General features: G+C 42.5%; 1 protein-coding gene across 1 annotated transcript; it reads right to left on the minus strand.

Moving 5' to 3' along the window:
- Positions 1-326: 326 nt before the first annotated feature.
- TTLL10 (tubulin tyrosine ligase like 10) lies at positions 327-20,186 on the minus strand. The gene is made up of 13 exons (XM_041124463.1): positions 20,093-20,186; positions 17,822-18,148; positions 16,912-17,140; positions 15,277-15,465; positions 14,263-14,381; positions 13,035-13,155; positions 12,303-12,388; positions 11,905-12,076; positions 9,746-9,917; positions 7,870-8,010; positions 6,633-6,749; positions 1,610-1,703; positions 327-622 (listed from the first exon to the last, which is right to left on the minus strand). The coding sequence occupies exons 1-13, from the start codon at positions 20,184-20,186 to the stop codon at positions 327-329; spliced, it is 2,157 nt and encodes a 718-aa protein (XP_040980397.1).
- Positions 20,187-20,632: the final 446 nt, after the last annotated feature.

Here is a 20,632-nt window from a genome sequence, read left to right on the forward strand (position 1 = left end):
AGATCAACATTGTTTTTAAAAGGGATGAGTTTTAATGGGGTAACAGTTGTCTCATTTTCTTTAACTTTCCTATCATTTCTGGCTGGCTGGTTAAAGTATTACTTTCTGCAGAAGAGCAAAGTACTTATAAAAATAGTTACTGTTTTTCCAGTTGAGGTTGATCCCTGCTTGTTTATATAAGGTGACAATGAGCTGGACATGCACAGCACATACAAGTTTAGCTTTTATTTTCTTTTTATGTCTTCTGAACTTGTGGAAACCCTCTTGCTCTGTGATGGTTCAGAGGGTTTTTCCATGATGGTCGGAGAGCTGCAGGTGTGGTATAGTTAGGAGTTTGTTGACAATTCTTTCTGGGCGACAAGGCAACCTTTTTTTCTAGAGCAACCAGGCTTCTTGGAAGAGTTCTCCGGCTCCTTGGCAGGGCTATGACCAAAGCGGCTGGTACTGCCTGTGTGTGGCCGCAGATACCGGCCTGTACGCAGGCCAGTTCTGAGCTTCGAGGGTTGTTTCTGGCCAAGGTCCGCAGCATCCTCATGATAGAGAAGAACAAAATGGCAGAGCGTCTCTAAAGGCAAAACACCCTGGCCTTTGAGGCGCTTGTTGAAAACCTCGAGAACCAAATCTGGAAAAGAAGATGCAGTTGTGAGATGGTCTAAACATTCCGATGCTTAAAATAGACCCAAGCTGTCATGTGTATGCACAAAGCAGCTGTGTGCATGGGAAGGATGAGGGGTGGGGAGGGGGAGTGATTTCCAACCTGTGATTTGTGGCCTATTACTGTTAAGACAATTTTAAAAAAAACCCTGTCCCCTACTTTTCTTGCATTCACTTCAGCCAGCTTCAGCTCCACTGGAAACATTTTAGGAAATTGGTAGGAAAAATACCGTAAAACTGCTTACAGTGCAATACAGGATATGGATACACCCCAAAATAAACATACATATGCACAGGAGGGTAACCATCTATGACAGTAAGCATAAGTAGGCTATTGCCCATACCCTTCATGCAGACATAGACTCTCCCTTTACTACTTCTCCTTGCAGATACCATGATATCACAGAGAATCAGGTCCTCCAGGCAGGAGCAGTTCTAGTTAATGTATATCAGACTATAAGGATTTTTTCAGTCTTTGTATAGTTCACATAACAGTTGCCAGCTATATTTGTGAAGTACAGTGGGGTACTCTGGCATTTAAGCGCTGCCACAGCTGTGTAAGGCACATTGTACAAACCAACTTAAATTCCTGCACATTCGGAACAACAGGCATGAGAAAAATGTGCAGGTGCAGTTTATAGGGACAGGTGTTAAGATTTAGCCTTTTGTACATAAATATATGAGAAAACATCCTTAAAAATAACTGTAACTAAAACAAATTTAACCACTTATTTCTTTCTAATAGGTGCGTGGCTAAAAAGACCATAGCTTTTGCAGGTCTGCGTGGATTAGAATTTTCAGTGTCTTCTAAATTGCTTATAAACTCAGCAGTGAGATATCTTTATTCAAAGAATGTTTTGGACCTACATCTGCTATAAACAGGAGTCTTTCCTCTGACAAGCAATGGGGTGATACAATTATCTGCTGCTGGCCACCGTGTGACTGGTTCACTTACCGAGACTCTCATAGACTACAGCTGGGATGATGTCTCTCAAGACTTTGCAGTTAGTATGCAATGCTGGGTTTGCATTCATCTCCAGAAGCCAGACCTAGGCAAGATGAATGCCAATCAGGAAACTAGGCTGGATCTCCTTAGAGTCCAGAGCAGTGCCCTTTTACTGACTTAGTGAACACCTTGAGAGGTAGGAGTACTAATAAATCCCAACAAAATCCCATAACACAGAATGCAGGCAGGACAGAATTTTCATAAGGACTGGATGAATTAAACAAATTCCCTTTTTGCATACGCTTACTTACTTGAGAACAACACTACACATTATTTTGTGTCCCCAGCTGATGCTCTTTAGATTAACTCTTGCTCTATAGGCATGTAAAGGCACTGTGTTTCCTAACGTACCGGTTTCCATAACAGTTTCTAGTTGAGTTTTTTTTGATACCATGAAATAAAGTTATAAGGAATCTAGGAATCATTTTGATTTGAGGTATACATGGGATCAAAACTAAGCAAACATTGTACTGGGTTTTCAATGAACCCTTGGCCTTGATTTCCTGGGTAAGCTTTAGTTTCAGGCAGAAGCCACGTAAGATACTAATTTTACATATTTATACTAGTCTCGTCTCCATTTCCCTTCGAAATGCCAAGGTGTGAAGCTACAAGCCACAGAACATGATGGTCCAGTTACAAATCTGTGTGAAACCAAACAATTCACTTGCAAGTAATTCTATTTTCTATTTCTTCTCCCTGTAGTGAGAGAAACTCATCTATTCACTTCCTGCCTCCACCATATGGTGCTGCATTCTGTATATAACACATGTAGGAACTATTCAGCATTTTGTAATGAAGGATATTTAATCATGTAACAGCCCCAGGGGAATTTTACTCCCTTTAAATTTATTTTTAAAAAGAATTTTTTTTTTCTGAAGTGGCAATGAGTTTGCTTGCAAGTACCTTTCACTTTGGCACTTTATTTTGCTAAGAATAAAATAAAACAATAATTTGCACTTATTTGAAATACTTTATTAAACAAATTAAGAGACTGGTAAGTGAGGGCACTGAAGTGTCTTTTTTTTCTAGAGGGGACCTGGAACAGCTGCTCAAAAAAACCTGCTTTGCAGATGCCAACAGAGGGCACCTAAGTTACATACATTTTTCCTGGCAAACTCATTCTCTGTAAGTGTTCTTCCTCTTAAAAGTTCGTAAGATTTTGTGCTGACAGACAAACTTAATGAACCTTTATAATTGTCTTGATTAGGTTTTGGTTTCTTCTCCTTCAAAACAAAGAAAACTGACAAACAGGAGGAAGAAAGTTCTCTGTGATACCTATCATGCTGTTCATCTTCTATATTCTCCATTATTGTACTGTCTGAATGTCTCACAGTTTTTAAATGCTCTTAACGTCTCAACAACCAGGTCAAGTTAATAAATGCCCTTTGCTGTATTTCAGGAGGAGCAGAGAGAATAAGGCCAAGATTCACCACATCTGTGTGAATATCCATAACTTTCATGGGAATTTCATGCAGAATGAAATTCCTCTGCTTATCCCTGCATATGGCCTGCAGCTGCCTTGCTCAAAATTTCCTAGCAAACATATAAAGAAAGGAAACCAAAACCCAGAATGTCTGTCCTTGACTTTCTAACCGTGGACTGTCCTTTTTCTCTAGGCTTTTCAAGTGCTGAGAACAATGAGTTCCCTGTGGCTTTGGTCAGAAATGCTGCTCAGGATGTTTCTTAGGGATGAAGAGGTTACTGTTCCCTGCAGCCTGCCAGGACAACTCCACATTCTGTCACATCTTAAACTTGCTCTGTCAAGACATCACAGGTAGGCTTGAAAACTTTAAATAGTGGGATTTGTCCATAGGTTCTTGAACAACATGCCGACTGCGGCCAGATCCTGCATTACACCAGGATCTGAGGTCTCATTTCTTGTTCTTTGTATAGTGCTAGATGCAGTGTTAGCATCTGCTGAATACTTTTTATTTTCACCTAGTTTGATTACTGTGGTAGTCTCATTGCTGTAGAACCATCCTTACAGCAGCAGTTCAGTCTTTCAAAGGAGCATTGGATGATGAGACTAGGCTCTGTTGTGTGTTGACATGGTGGCTAACAGACAGCATAAGACCTGTCTCAAGGGTCCTTTGCTTGCTGACATGGCAGAGGTAAGACTACTTGGTGTGCAGGAAATGCATGATTGAGCCAGAATTTTGTTCTGTTGATGAAAAAACATTTAGTTAAGCTAATTGTGTGTGTCTTTGCTGGAGCTCACCAGGTAGAAGCTAAATAAACGTCCTGCTGGGGTCTCGGGGACGGAGAGGGCATCGGTCCACACTCCCAGAGGCTCCAAGTGACTTGATAGCCAAGACTGAATGGGAATGTGTACATCTCTCTGCGTCAGACTTGTTATTAGAGAGGATAGCTGTAATGTGCTTCAAAGCCCAAAGCTATCCACAGCAGGGCTGTCTTGTCCTGCATTTGTGTAGCAGGAGGTCTCCAGGAAGCCTGACCTCTGGCTGGAGCTTTAAGCAGCACTGAAATACCAGTCAGAAATAGGAATAAAATAACTCATTCTGTATCCTGTATGGACATAGCTGAAGCCACATGCACAGTCACAAACCAAGCACTGGAAGGGCTACTTAGATGTAGCCGACCCAGAAAGGGACCTGCTTAGCGTTAGTGGAGACCACAGGCTAAGGCAGTGGGGTTCTGTTTTCCACAGTCTTAACAAGCTTTTATCAGATTTTTTTTAATCATCGTGACCTGGGGTGGGCATAACCAAGTCTACGGTATCCTTGTGGCACCTCATACTCCCAGGGTGAATGAAAAGCTATGTCATTCAAATCAAAGGAACCGTCCCTGCTTTAACTAGGGATTTGAGTGTTATCTTCATTTATGTACATCTATCACAAACTGGCAAACGGCTTATCTATGTTCAGTCTGTTCTCTACTGATAGGTAGCTGAATCCCTTTATGGCTGATAAAAAATGTACACATCTGTCTTCCCAGCATACCTCTGGAGAGAAGCCCTTTCACACGGCTGATGCAATGCTTTCTGAAAGCAGGTTCCTGGAGCACTTAAATGACACTGTCCTAAGCTCTGTAGTGACTTAGGCATTTACAATGCAGCACAAGGAAGCTCTAGAAGACAGTAGGAAAAAAGCCAACAACAGCAAAACCACATCCGTCACTTTTGCTCCCTCTCCTCTTAAAGTACTTCATTTTTTTCTCAGCTTACATATGAAGATGCAAAGCTTTACAGAAAGCTGTGGTTTCTCAGCAGGGCCTGCTTTCATAGTCTATGCTTCTAAGAACTCTGAGGCAGGAAAGACACCTTCCAAAGACTGAATCAGGATGCTGCAGGGCCTTCAAGAATTTTTAGGAATGATGCTAGGGTCATTTATATCTCAGACAAATAAAGAGGAGGGAAAGGCATGATGAGCTATAGGACTGAACATATAAGACCATGTTAAATCGGCATAAAGCAGATTCTACGCGTGTCGTGAAATAGGATGACAAGGAGAATAAGGCTATCGTGTATTACAGGTGGAGAGGACAGGATGTCAGACCAGGAATTGTAATGTCAGCCCACAGAAAACTGGGAGTTTGCTGCACTGACTAGTGCTAACTGTGGTTTGAAGCTGTCAGTGCTGCATCCAGCTGCTGTACACTGCCTCTGCAGGAAGTGTACAGGTGTCTCTTGATGCTGCACTGCACCAATAAAAAAGTAGGTTTGTTGCTCCCCAGCAGGGCCAAGAAAACATGGACAAACCTATGCTAAACAAATGCCTAAATTTCCACATTACTCTCTCTCAAAGGGAAGTTCCAGGTTCCAACTGACTCTGTCACCACTACGTGTCCAGAAATCCTCATCATTCTTATAGATAATACTTGTCAAGAAACAGATTTTGTTTATCTCTCCAGATGTAAAATACATGGGGATGTAATCGTCGTTAAACGCTGCAGTTTTTAACTAGCCAAGTAGGAATTGCCACAATAGAGTGACACTGGATCTTCTATTCTACTTAAAGTTTACACAGCCAGGGCTTTGCATGCCAACATTGCAAAAGACAATTCGCACTGAAATTTGAGAAGCACCAGTTTCTATGTCTTTGCTATTTATTCTCCCTTGCCATTGACTTCCTGTACAAAGGAGTCTATTGTTCAGGTGCCTTACCCACTGCTGCATACATTAATTCTATTCTTTCATAGGGTTTGCTGTTCCTGCTGTCCTTTGCTGGAATATGTTTGAGTTCCTTTCTGCTTTAGCAACAGCAGAATCTGCCAGATGGCTTTCTGTTATGTTTAGGCCAGGTGCTTTTGAAGGACTGTGCTGCATTGAAAGCACCTCGATCACTGTATTTAACATTTCCCTTTCCCTTTCTTCTGGCTTTTCTCTGTCTGTGTTTCATTCACTCTTAACAAGTTTGCGTTGTAATTCTAGTAGATTTTATGGACTTAGTGGGCTGACCTATTGCTAAATGGTGAATCTACAGTGAACATGGAGATGCTGATGCTGAAATCTGAATTGATAATGACTGATTCTTCAGCATGGTGAGGACGAGTTCTTTGTCGCCTTTGATGGATACTTAGCTAGTGTAAATCAGTATACTTCATGTGATGTTAGAGGCATTACAGAGTGATTTATGCTGGCTGATCATCTGGCATGTTTGGTTTCTGGAGAAAGAAAAAACCGAGTAGGCATTAAAATTCCCACACTTTTCACTATGAGCTGCACTTCCCTGTGAAAATTCTGCGCAGAACAGTTTCATCTGCAGTAAGTATTTTTCTTCCCATCCTAAGCTGTTAATGCCAAGGTTTCTCTGTGCAGTAAGTGTGCAGGCAGTATATGTGCCATGTCTTGATGCTGGACAATGGAACTGGAGAAAAAAAAATGAATCCTGCACTTCATAGCTGACTGACTGCTCTATTTAACTCCTAGCACCAGAGCCTGTCAACCATGCTATACTGCTGGCATTGGACATCTGGCCAATTGTACTTAGTATTCAATGATACGTATTCGTACCTTAAAGTTTTCATCAATTAAAAAGTCACAGCCGATGAGATCAAAGTAGCCCAGTTTGCGATCCAGTTTGTGCTTGGCTGCCAGGAAGCACTGCAACATGATCTGCTGCATCCTTTTCTGAAAGAGAAGACAGGGAATGGTGGTAACTGATCATTGTGAATGCCAAGGGCATAGGAGTCACTGCAAGTCATAGGTGTCCTCTTGGTTTAGGGACGTTTTTCCTTCCCCTGCCTCCAGCAGAGCTCCTCTCTAGACTTGGAAGAGTGTTGCATTTTGCAAACCATGTGTCTGTCCACTTTGCCTTGATTGAAACCCCCTCTTGAACATGGTTCTCCAGACCACTGTGGTACAGTGCTTGCAGTAGGTGATGCTGAGTTTCACTCAATTTGGAGTTGAAATGCACAGTGGGGAACTTCGTCATGAAGAGAGATACCATAAAGTTGGCTGAAAAGTTTCTGATCCCCTGGGAAATTTGGCAAATTCAACTAGATTTGCTTTTGAGCTGTTTTGCTAAACAAAAACATATTTTAACAAAGTTTTTAGCTTTTAAATTTTCTTTGTATTTGGCTTTAAACTACAGCGTTTCCAAAATTAACCTGAGAAAGCTGTGTCCTCTGCCTTTTTCATTTTCTAGTCATGTGGAGAACTGATGCATCATTAGACTCAGGCAGATGAAATGGAAGTCTCAGGGACTCAGATAATTTCTTTGTTTCTTCAGTGAGACAGGAAGATGGTAAGAAATCAAGCCAGTTGAGTCGTCTTATCTCTCCTCCATGGTAACACAAGATCTAAGGCCCTGATGTGATTTTCATGTGGCAAAATCAGATGGAAAGTGAACAATGAGACCAAGTCAGACAGGAAAGAGACCACTGAAAGTGTAGTCTCTTTTCAGGCTAAGATCTGTCAGGCTGGAGAGCTCTCTAATGTGTACTTTATTTTTTAATGTAGGGCCACAGCATTGGGCCAGGAATGTGAAGACTATAATTGCATTTTTATAGCTAGCATTTACATTCACATTCTCTTTCCCAGCTGTTTGCCCATTTTATTAAAATTACACTCTTTGTGTCTTCACTTCTGTGTTTAGCATCTGCAGATAAACAGTTACTGTGGGACCATCAATACCTTCTCACTCAGCATATGTGTTTCCTTGGGAGCTCCAATGAACTGATGGGTTTTCTCCCTATTCCTGTCACCCTAATTAGGCAGACTAGCACACCATACACTTGCTTGCACTTACAGTAAACACAGTGAAAACCCAGTCTTTGGGGAGGCCATTGGTTTTTCTGAACTTCTCATTAATGTAGCTGTTGAAGTGCTCCATCCGCCAAACTGTCTCATCTTTCAACTGGCTGTACAGGGAGTTCTTCTTCTGCATGTACTGAGAGGTGGGGAAACAGAGCAAAGGGAGGATTAGTTTTCTGGCAGTGAAGAGTAACTGGGAACCAGTTTACGTGGCAGACAGTCAGCTACCCTGAGTTGTTCCAGGCATCTGGAGTTGGGAAGGACCCCAGGATCAAGTTATAGAGGTGGAGGGAATAGAGCCCCTCACTAGCAGAGCTAAACCTGAGCAAATGTCCCGACTCCCATTGTACATCACTGCCACAGGCAGAAATATGCCTGACCCACACGGATGCTGTAGAGACAATTACCCAAGGTCTCTGTCAAAGCAGTGTTTGTTTTTGAGTCATAGTCATGATATGCTTCGGACTAAACCCGGTTCCAGTGTCTGTCTGCCTAGTACTGTCCTAGAGGAGAGTACATCTGGGAGAGAGCGATGGATGTATCCACAGAGGAAACCAAGGTGAGGGCTTCTCTATTCTACTGTCTCATTAATCCCTGTGGCAGGTGGAGTTTATCAGTACTGGGGTATTTACATTGTTGGATCAAAGGCGAGTCCCCTTTATCTGTGAAACAGCTGGCCTTGGCTGCAACTCCATCTGCGGGACGGTTACTGTGAGGTTGCAAAGCTTCTGGTTAGTGATGCTGTCTCTGCTGCCTCTTGTCTTTTGGAAATACAGTAGGAAAATGGCTGATTCCAGGTGGAATGAAAGGATAGGAAGGGAATGAGAGCAGAATCAACTGTAATTTGGAGAAGTCTGCCCTATTACCAGCTGCTCCTGTAAATTTCGTTTCCCTCCTCCCAGCAGGAAGCCAGATGATTTATGTTCTGCTTATAAACACCTGTCCTTTGTTTAGTATCACTCGTGCCATGGGATCCTACCCCAGCACCTGAATTCCCGTGTGGATAGCTCTCTAGCTGAGCAAACAAACTATTCCAGGAAAACAAGTGGCATACTGATAATAGCATATATTGCAGGAAGCAGCTATAATCTGCTGTCCTGACCTGCACTTCTACAGGAACTGTAAAACTTCAGCTGAAGTGGGCTTGTCTGATACCTCTCTAATATGTATTTTGCTAGTTCTCAGAACACAGCATGACTCTGGGAGAAGGGCTTTAAAAGCAAACTGTTGTCTTCCTTCTGATTCTTTCAATTCTATTTCATCAGGGCCAGTTCTAACTACTGAAGGGCCTCATTTGAAGTGAAAACTCAGGTAGATCTGAGCAAGGAAGGCTTCTATTTTGTATGACAAGAGATGTATGGGGGTACAAGCCAGAACAGTCTCGTTCTGTTAGAGCTCTCATTTGAGAAGCAAGACAGGCAAAGATGGAGATTTAAGGATGATGGCTCTTGAAGAACACATCTGCATCTTACATCATTGTGATTATTGTATTTAAGCACAACAGGATCAGCAAAATCCTTAGCCAAGATTAAGGCTCCTTTGTGCTAGGTAGCTGCAATCAAAGGCTTCTTGCCCTAAGAAGCTTATGGTTTACAGATACATGAGAGAACAGTGGGAGGAAAAAGAGGTCCAGGGAGAGAAATTGTCAGGTTAAGCAGAGAACTGGTCCAAGGCAGAGCACAGAACCTGATCCGGTACTGCTTCTGTTCAGCCTTGTTGCCATGCCTGACTGTAAGCCCACGTCCGTTTCCTGGCTGCAGGGATTTTGCATGCATGAGGCATTTATTTTTAGCCTTTCAAAAGTCTTTTTTGCTTCCTGTCTCTGTCAACCACACCGTCCCCTTCTTCTGAACTAAGTGACCTTAGTTTACCTGATTGGTCAGATGCACAGTCAGATCATCAGAAGCAGCATCATAATTGACACAGGTCAACCTGATGTAACCCTGGGCGAAAAATAACACGTATGGTGCTGTGCAGGCAATGAGGAGATAAGACCGGACATCAAACTTCTTCCCTTCCAGGAGCAGAGGCTGGTGAATATACCTGTGAGAGCAGTATTTCAACACGCGTCATGAACAGGCAGCCATAATACATGGCAATTCAAAGCTCACACAACCCCCCCCAGCCAGTTCATTTCTCACCGCAGAACTAATGAACCTCTTTGTCCCTTTTCCACCACTGGTTTTAAGGGGAGTGGCAGCAGAGGATGCCCGGAGGAGAGGCTGGAAATGCTAGAAACAGCTTTTTTCAAGAGGAATAGAAGCTGTGGGAGTCTCGGGAGCAGGAGATAATTAAAGATTTACTAATATTTACTGGAGAATATACGAAGTTTATGTCTGAACAGAAAGAGCCCTTCGTACAGAACCACTGCTTTTATTCCAGAGTGATGTAATCTGGGAACTGTTTCCCTTTATCATCAAAGATTGCGGGATGTCTACATAAATAACAAGGCTATGCTGTTAAAACAATCAATGCTAACAAGAGTTTCCAAAGGAATATGGAGCCTCATTCTTCAGAGTATAAGCCGTTCCTCACTAACAGAAATCAAGATGAGGTCTAAGATAGGGCCCAACCACTTCTGCCCCTGGCACTGCTGCTTGTCCATGTCAAAGACCACATATTGGTCTAACTAAGGCTCTTGGTCTGATTTTGTCAGGCAGTCGTTGTTTTGCTCCATATACTGGCTGCTGCATAAACACAGTCCAGCCTATTTCAGAAAGCCTGTAAGACCATCATTCTAGTTTATCATTTTACAAATCTCGCTTACCCTTTTCGATGAGGCCAACTATTCCTTTGTTATGAAAAGACATGTTTGGATGAACGTAAGCAGAGACTATTGCTTGCTTTGGCTAAGGAAGCTCTTGGAAAGGTTGCTGTGTGCTGTGTTCTCTTGCAAGATAAAGATGCCAAGCCATGATAGCAGAATGTCAGGGAAGTGGCACAGGGTCAGTGTGAGGAATTGGTATCACCGCCTTGCCAGGACATGCAGTGATTACTACATGGCAAAATGTGCTTTTGCTATGCCAATGCTACAGCGTTGTCACGAGTGTATCATGTTGTCATTGCTGGCATGTCATGACAATGCCAGGCGAAGTCATGCATGTATGGGCACTGTGAAGTTGAGAGTGCCCTGTATGCCTAGCTGTGTACACGAAAGGCAGGATCAAAGGCATCTGGGAACTGCAGCTCCTAGGATAAATAATGAAAACATCTTTTTTGCATTTCTCTTTGAAAGTTTTATTCATTCATCTCAAAGCACTGAATTGATTTAATTATAATGCATTCCTCAATTGAGGGAGGGACACTGAGGCAAAGGGAAGTTAAGTGAGTTGTGTAACAGTAAGCAAGTAACGTTCAGTAGCTGAAACTGTTCTCATGACTTCTGCTGCTGTATTTTTCTCTTCCTTTTTCTGCTGTTCTGCTCTTCTACAAAATGTTCTAGCAATGGCTGAGAGGGTACGTGTTCTACAAAGAAGAACTTGCATGGTTCATTTATTCATGCAAGGAATAAAAAAATAAAACAACCCCAACCCAAAATTTTAGTGACTGCTAGCCACTGCCTATTGATTGAGGTCTAGACATCTGCAGCATTGAGGCAGAGTTAAGAAGATACTTGGAAGGCTTTAGTGGATTGCATGGAGCAGATATTGCAGCTGTATGATTTGTGAAATGCTAGCTTTGTATAAGAAGCTGGGATAATAGCTAATTTAAATTGCTTTGCACAAGGCTTTATGTGTAGAAATCATGTACAGAACTGTAGCATCAGGCCTTTTGAAGTCATTCTTAAATTACCAGACAAAGGTAAACTCAAATCTCTCTGATGACAAAGATCTACCTTGAAATGACTGAAGTGCGGATGCAAGACAGACTAACCAGAGAAATAGCCTCTCTCCCACAAAATGAAATCTCATAGGTTGATGAGATGTGGTGTAACCACATTAAATACCTGTGGAACAATTCAACTCTCTGAGGCCAGTGTGCTTAATCAAGCACACTACTCACACATGAATTCCCAGGCTTCAGTCTCTACCTTTGCACTATTCTTGCCTGGGGAGCCTTGTATGGCACCCTCTTATTGAGTAGGTATTCCTCAGTGCTGTGGAGCTTGGCTCGAAGGGTGTTGACAGCAGCTGGATTTTTAAGCAGGAAAATTCCTCGACCTTGGTTAGAGCAACTTGGTTTGCAGATCCAAATCTGTTCTTCTGCAGAGAGAATGAGTCTATGTTATAGTAATGTGTGGTATGAAACACCAATGTGCCCATTAGTGGGCTCTGAAAACTGCTCCCTTGAACATGTGTGTATATATGTGTGTATATACATACACATACATATAGATATCAATTATTATTACTGCATATACTTTTATGAATATTTCAGAGGATCACACAGCTATTTAAATTGATTGCCATGATGATTAAGATAATTCACCTTTGTAAAGCTCAAAAAAAGCATTTCTCTCGTCTATTAAGTCCAGGCGAAAAGATTCTGGGAAGAATTCTTCCATCTTCAGTAACCTACAGGAGAATCAGATAGAAGTTGAAAACCCTATCCAGCACATTAATTCCTCTGTTACTTTCAGAAAGGATGGTTGCAAGTAGAAACTTAAGAAATGGCTTTTTTTTCCTGCTTGTGAACAGTTGTGTGTTTGTATATGTTTTTCCTGAGCTACCTCATTCCATAAGCTTTCAAGAATATATGTTAGCCTTAAGGCATTCTTCATATGCTCAGTTTTTTGAAAACTAGTTGAGATGGCTGCAGGTAACCATGGTACAGGATTGTCATTTGTTTTTTTGGTAGGTGAAAAATAAAGGAGCAGAAATGGCAATAAGCTTCTCTTACACTTACAGTGTCTATGGCACAGGAAGTTGTGGCCTTTCCAGTAGGACGATGTACCCAAAACAGGGGAATTACTATGACTGTTGTCTTTGGGGGACCTGGCACTCCTACAACTCCAGACACAGAGAAAGAAGAAATTCTCTCTCTGATGTATATACTTCTGGGAAAAAAGTGATTTTTCTAGAAGATAAGAAAGAAATAAAACCCCATATACTTTGTATCCTGTACTGTTATGCATCCGGAAGAAACTGGTTCTTTGTTTATGTGTTCTCACTTTCTGTTGGCATGTTTCTGGTCAAGGTTCAAAGAGGTGAGAGTTCTTACTTGGAATTAGAGCTCCTACTGATCTTTTTGATCATCCGCTCTTGCTCTCTCAGGCAGCATAAAAGCCCTGTCTTACTGGTAAGGACCCCGTTGTTGGGAATCTGGTAGAGAAGCTGTTCGCCTGTATGAGAAAACAAAAAAGCGCTTACCCTCATTGTCCCATGCAGCAGAATCTGGAGGATGAAGCTGACTTTGTCACTGTTGACTTTCACCAACTTGCTTTAAGGCAGTAGTGACAACTCACAGAGCAGTGAAAACACTTGCTGTAAATGTATTTCTGCCCAACGTCGTAGTGGAACAAACCGACCCGATGGGACTTCGTGAAATAGCGCATCCCTTGCTAACTCCAGAGGTGCCACTGCCATCGTACCATTCCAGCTGCAGAATTGCATTGAAACGTAGCCTCTCTGCACCGCCGTATATTAGACCGACTGCTGTAATGGTGCAGCCTGACAAATAGCCACCACATTGCCATCAGAGCTGGCAGGAGGGGAAAGGCAGCTGCTGTACGTGGACTGGTAGGGAAGCGATAACACAATCCCTTGGCCACAGGAAAGCCCGCAGCTCTGTGCCGTGATGCTCAGGCTTGCCAGGGCACAGGTCTTCACCAGCTCCCAGAAGTAAAGGAATTGCCTCAGGGGCTGTGCTTAGGGAGTTTTTTGTTTGTTATGCAAAATACCTCTCTGAGGGTACCAGCCAGAGGCATTGTTGTGGGAGTCCTTGATTTTATGCTTTTCTGGTGGGAAGGCTGGCTGGACCCTGTGAAGTCAGGATGCACTGATGAGAGTGCAGTTCAAAAAGTTGCTTGCTAAGACTGGAGTAGTTTGGCTTTTAGTGACTCTTCTCCCTAGATAGAGATAGCTCAGCCTGGGATGTGTGGGGTGACCCATCTTGAGCTTACTTTACTTCTCTCTGTAAGTGCACCCTTCCTTTTCTCCTCTCCCCACCTCCACTGTGGGGAGCGTGGTGTTTAAATCTCTGTACTGCTCATTTCACTAAGTTCATTTCAATGGTATCTTTTCTCCCAAAGCTGTTTTCTTGTCTAAAGCCCTTTCTTTAATCACCATGGCAAACCAGCTCTGATGTCCCCTCTGAGGTCTGCCAAGAAGTTGAGGTTACCTGTTTCTCCTACCCCCAGGTGACCTCCTCTGTCCTGGGAGTCACAAGTCCGGCATTCTCAAGTTTTTCCCACCACCCTCTCCCACTCAAGGCCCACAGGCATCTCTACCTTCTTTGAAATGGTAATAGGTCTCTCGGCACTTGATTTCACACCATTTCAGTGCATAATCCTCTCTTCTGTTGTCATAGATACGCTGCCAGCCTCTGCTCTGGCAATAGATGCTCACACTGCATAAGGAAAACAAAATAGAAAAGTAGCCTCCCTTCTATTAACAAATCGTTAGCTCATATCCCTTGAACTCCTAATAATTTTCTCTGAGAGCCTGACCTAACATGCCCAGAAGCCCCTGGGTGTGGGATAAGACGGGAAGCATTAATTAGAATGGCACTAGTGGACCTGCTGGCCTGAACTTGAGAGGGTGGGGGGAGTAACTGAGGATGCTAAGAACATTATGATTCAGCAGTTCTAATGAGAACTTGTACCATTTCAGCAGGGCTTTTCCAATTAGGATGCAACTGGTACCCATGGAATAGAAATGTTCAGGGTCCAGCCTTAATAAGGAGCCTCTCCCCTGAGGAGTTTAGGGAGAGATGACAGGTAGCACTAGAAAAAGCTGTTTGTAGACAAAACTATGGAAAGATAGCAAGGAAAGTGCTATTTGCTGCAGAGATTCTGTGATGCTTGCTGGTGACAACTTCTAGAGAAGAATGCCAATATGCTGGAAAGAATTCAGAAAGGAATGAATGGAACTTCTGATCTGACAGTTTTTCTTGGGCAGAAATCTCTTATTTTTCGCTTGTTTTACATTTAGCACACCATTGAACATTGACCAACAACAGTGGTTCCTAGCTCTACTGATGAAGAACCAGAGAAACTTTCAGTAAGCAAATACAAGTATTTTGTTACTTTGCAAAGATATAGTAGACTGCCTCTTTACCACTGGTGGCCTTCCAGTGGATACTTTCTATTTAATTTACCTTTAAACGGTTTCCCAGGTGTACCATTCCAAAAAGCCAGCCAGCAAATCAAAGGAAAATTATTTGAGGCCAATGGATAACATTGCATGACTTCATATATGGTTATACTACTGTTCATATCAGTCTGCTGAGAGGACCTACTTACAGCCCAGCTCCATTAGATCCACTGATATAAAAATATGGTCCTTGTCCCATTGGTACTTTTGGTATCTTTTCTTCTGGCTGTTTTTCTTGAGGGCATGCCTTACCCTGTGTTCTATTCTCATTAGACTTGGCGTTGTCAAGCTCCACTTCAGAGTTGGTAGAAGTAGCTGCAAAATTGGAAATGGAGAAACTTCAGATGATCTAGGATCTTCCTCATAAAATCCACATCCAGAAAGACAGCTGTTACGGAAGAAAATACTGTAAGGTAAGGGAACCGCTTCAGTTCGTTTTATAGCCATCGCTAGGGGCATTGTCTGAAAACAATTCAGAAATTATTGCTAAAGTAATGTGGTGGCAGGTACCATGGTAGATTAAGTGGAAATATAATAAAATACATTTCAACCAGCCCTGGTCTGTCAATGCTAAATAGCATTCTCTTACTTGACAGGCCTCTGCTTCACAGGACTTTCTCAGATATCTTGTCTAGGTGAGTCTCAGTTCTGCCCTAAGCTGAGCACAAATCATTCCAGCTATTCAGATGGAAAGCTGGGGGTGGCTATGGGAGATTCTGATAGACTGCAAGGTCTAGAGAGGTGTGGAGGTACAAAGGGAGAAGGGCAAGAAGAGCCTCCTAAAAAGTGTTAGCCATGCACTATACATTGAAATAGATATTAGTTCAACTGTTAAAGCCTATAGGAATTTTGACAAGCCCAGGATGTGACAGCTCTGAGGTCCCCCTGACAGGCAGCTACAAAGTGGAATGGCACACATAAACTGTGGTGACAATGACTGAAGGGGGAGGAATGGGAAACACCCTGCTTCAAATTGGTAACTAATCACATCAGGCTTGCAATCATTCTGTTACTTATTCTCAGACCCCAGGGCTCAAAAGCTGGTGAATTTGTAGGGGATAATTTTTTTTTCAGTACAAAGTTAATGGGATCTGCCTAACCAGTAAGTGCTGCTGGGCTATTTGTGGAGGAGAATGTCAGAGCTCCTGTCTAGCGTTAGAAGTTGTGAAGAACTTTAACTTCTTGGCCTTCTAGGATTGATAAAACTAAACTGAAAACATCACTTCCAGATCTTCCTCTGTCAAGAGGTTTCACTGTATAATACATAGCAAAAACTTTTCTTTTGCAAGGCAAAATGAGACTCCATGACTTTTCCCCACCACCCCCATGCTTTGTCCGTATTTCAGGTCTTTGATGTTCTACATATAGCGCAGTCAGTTCTCCGGTGCAGTCTACAATCATGTTCTAAAGCATAAAGATGCTTCAAAGCAGCTCACCCTGACAGAGATATAGGCCCAGAGGTCCAACACTGCGCTTTATAATGTGTTTAACTGAAGTAGCAAAACTTGTTCAGGGTCTTGCCTGATACAAGACTGATACTAGACTGTCATATGCTGTGGTGCTGGTGGAAAAAAATACGGTATGTGAGCAATTTCTATCTGATCAATCTTCACATTGTTTAAATGTTCTCAAAACAGATCAATGACATTATAGTGCATAAATGAGATGAAGGACATGATCAGTTTGGAACTTGAATCACTTTTGGATATGAATGAAAGAATGGCCAGTAATGGGAAATTTTATGTTGAATATGGTTGGTGGTAAAGGACTTCGAAAGGGCAAACCGTGCGGTTTCAGAAGTGGTATCTGATGTAATGATGTCGTCATCCTCAAAACCATTGCTGGATTTATTATCCATTATCTTAGTCTTAGCAAGAAAGTTCTGTTCGTGGTCTGATTTCTCAGCTGGTAACTCATAGGAATTGTGAGTCTGGTGCTTGCTTCCACAACAGCTCGTGACTACTTCTGTAACTAGCCTTTGGGATATTGATACCCATACCACTGGCTCCCAACCTACGGAAACCGTAGAAAGGCTTAATACTTCCAGGGGCTGAGAAACTATGCCTCTGGTTTCTCTTTAACTTGGCTGTGCACAAAACTTTGGGGAACAGTAAAGCCTGTGAATAGAAGAAAAAGTCCACTCTGTCCTGGTTCTGTTCCCACTGGAATTAGGTGGTGGCAGGGATGGAGGGAGCAGGAAGCAAGCAGATGGCAAGACTGGACTTATCTACTCTTTGGACTGTTCTTTTATTGTTATTTGTTATCCTGTGATCGCGTGACTAAAAAACTTCTATCTCGGTGACAAAACTCCTTTGACTGAAGTGGCGCAAAGGCATTGGGCGTTGTTATCTCTCATAATTTACAAGCACTCGTTTTATGCCTTCGTTGCACTCCACCTATGAACACAGGTGCAGCGCACAGTGAGGTCTGTGCCCACAGTTATTGGATTTCCCAGCGGGCTCCCACACCTGGTTCAGTTTGCTTTGGAATAAAGGAAGGAGATTGCAAACTTTTTGAGGCGGGACTTGCTTTAAATTTCTGCTTCACGTAGTACTTGGCACCAAAGGGTTCTAACAGTAAAAGCCTTAGCGTTGTTACAAACTGCAGCATTATCAGTGCTAATCCCTGGACTCCTGCCTCGAATTTCCTCCTTAAATTAAAACCAAAACAAACCAAAAGAACATACTAAACAACCAGTTCGAACAAGCCAGGGCACAACGTCCATGATGGAAAACGCTGCCTCGGCAATGTCTCGTAACCACCTGAAACGAGCTTTTTCCACGGTGAACGTCGAGCTTGCCCGTTCGTGGTTCTGCGGAGCTGAGGCTGCTCTCGCTCGCTGCCTGGCGCTGGGACCGCTGCCGTGGGGAGGACACCCCAGCGGAGAGCGGTGCTTGGCTCTTTGGTCACCACCTCGTTTTTGCCATTGCAGCACCAGACCGGGCGAAAACATAACTAACGTGTTCTGTCTTCCTCTAGAAGAGACTGGCCTTAGCGACTCGGTCAAATTTTTTGAACAAACTGTTTGAAAGTAGCTCAAAGACAGGGTTAATGCGTTATGCATAAGCGTCAGGCAAATTAAAAGACATGCAGAAAAGTAGTACAGCTCAACTGTTTTCCTAGATCCAGTGCATTTTAGGAACAGGTTGTACCACAAAGCGGTACCACCCCTCCAGCTACTGGTATCTTCCACGAGGGAGGCTGATCTCTCTCCTCTGCCTTAGCACGGTGTGCTATAGTGCTGTTCTTGTTACTCTTTGATATGGGAATGTAAATATTTATTTATCTATTTTTAACACTTAATTGCTCATTCATACCTCCTGCGAGAGGTTTGGGCTCTTTTATCATCTCCCTCCTTGCCTGGATCGCTAGGAAATTAACCAATTTTAAACAGTCCCATTTATCCTGAGACATGGACACATGAAATACCCTGCAATGATTGAAGTGCTGGTAAGGTATTCTTCCATTAGTCTGAACACGTACTTGTCTCTCCCTCTCTAATCTTTATAAAGAGACCCAGGGGGTGGGAGCCTTTTATCGTCTTTTCTGTCTAATTACGGAATCTCCCAGTATTCAAGATGAACCTTCATTTCATTGAATCTTTTGATATATATTATTTAAGCATGAGTCCCCTTAGTCTTCATTTGTTTGTGTGTTTTGTATCCTTAGACGGCTAATTATTAAAGAGGTAAGGGGAAACAGGGATGCAGGGGGTTATTCCCCTTGCCTGATTGCATAAATTTCAGGCTAGGGCCTTTTCACTTGATTATCAGAGGTGGGATTAGATGCTTGTTGGGACTTGAGCTCTTAGGGTAGAACAGGCAGAGTAGCTTGGCTTGCACACCTAATCAGCAGAGGGAAGTGGATATTTCAGAGGCTGAGTTTGTGCATCTGAACTCAGTTCTACGTTGTCCTGTGAAAGAGCCTCTCTCTGTCCAAAAGGTATTAGTGGTGGGGAGGGGGCAGAGCCCTTGGCAGAAGTCTTCTAACTTGTCACGTAAACTAGCAGCATGAAATTAAACGGTATGATTCCCTTCCAGAGAGCCCGCAAAGAGATTGTCTTCACACCGGGTGCAGCCAGTAAATTACATTGCTTGAGACAATTTTGAATTCAGCTCATTAATTTCTTTGGGAATTGTGTGTTGGCGGTGTCTGTGTAAGCAGCTCCCGTCTCATCTCAGCTCTGCTTTCAGTGCACACGGGGATAAACACACTGGTAGGGAGATGCAGTCTGCTTTGTATCATTTGTTACCAAAAGAAAAAGAAAAAGCAGAGCTTAGAAGACAGGACTTCCTCTTTCCCTTTTCCATGGAAAGGAAGGTTTAACAGAATAGTAGCTGACTGATTTCTGTAGAATCCAGAGTTTAAATCTAGCTGAAATTTTCATTTAAGAAAGCTAAATGATCTAACCAGCTTTCTGAAGACAAGCATTGCCCTAAAGATTACCTCTGTATTAAAAAGGTTTTCATGTGAAACAAATGAATGTATTTTTTACTGCCAATGCACAGAGCTGAGTTCAACAACAAATATGTCAGAAAAATAATACTGTTGGTTTTGTCATGGAAAGATTTGTGGCATTTCAGCTGAATTGTGTCTCCATAAAAAAGTAATGGTTTCTTTTCAAAGGAACTACTTGCTAATAGCTAGCTTGTATTTTTCTTCACATTTGCAACAAAACACTTTAAATGACAGTATAAAATATTTTCATTTCACTAGATATCTATCAGCCAATATCAATTATTTCTGTCTTGAATTATTTTAGAAGCAGAGGCATGGGCTTGTATTTTCACAGGGTTTAAATGAAAATGGTGTAAATTACATATGTTTGTAATTTATGCCAGAAGTTAGTGGCCAGCACTTTGGCTACTGTAAGAAGATATAACTCCCTTGATACTGGCATCAATTGAGAACCTGGTCGTAGGACTTGGCACAATTAACAGCTAAAAACAAGGATACAAGATTCACCTCTGTCAGCTGATAAGGAGCCAGCCTGTTGTTGGTTACTTCCTTGCATCATGGATTTGGTGTTCTTTTTCCTCTTGGTTGGCACAAAGGCCATCTCAGCCTAGCCTGCAAAAGGAAAGATCATCGTCAGCCACTTTGCCAGAGTCATGAGTGATCTGGGAAAGTCTGTAAGATGTATTTTTCTCTTTGTCATCATTTGCTCTGTTGATTGTAGATGCCATTTTTCACCATGTTCTACAGTCCTTTCATTTCTTCGGAATCTTTATTTTGACTTAGTTGTTTAGCTGGGAATACATAGGCTCTATTTTCCATCTACAGCGTCTTATGGGTGGTCTCTAGTGATAAGCTTGTTGGTGACTGTGCTGGGGATCCGAGTGCTTTCGTATCTAATCTTTGTGCTCTTGCTGCTTCCTTCCCATTGATAGCACTCAGTGTAGGTCTTGGGTTGCCTTGTGAATTTGCTGTAAGCAACTGGGTGCTTTTCTAAGTCTGCTGCTCATGGTAGAGCAGTGTCCAAGAGCTGTTTTCAGATATATCTGG

The sequence above is a fragment of the Aquila chrysaetos genome, chromosome 6, assembly GCF_900496995.4.
Source record: "Aquila chrysaetos chrysaetos chromosome 6, bAquChr1.4, whole genome shotgun sequence".
In the NCBI taxonomy this organism is placed as follows: Eukaryota; Metazoa; Chordata; class Aves; order Accipitriformes; family Accipitridae; genus Aquila; species Aquila chrysaetos.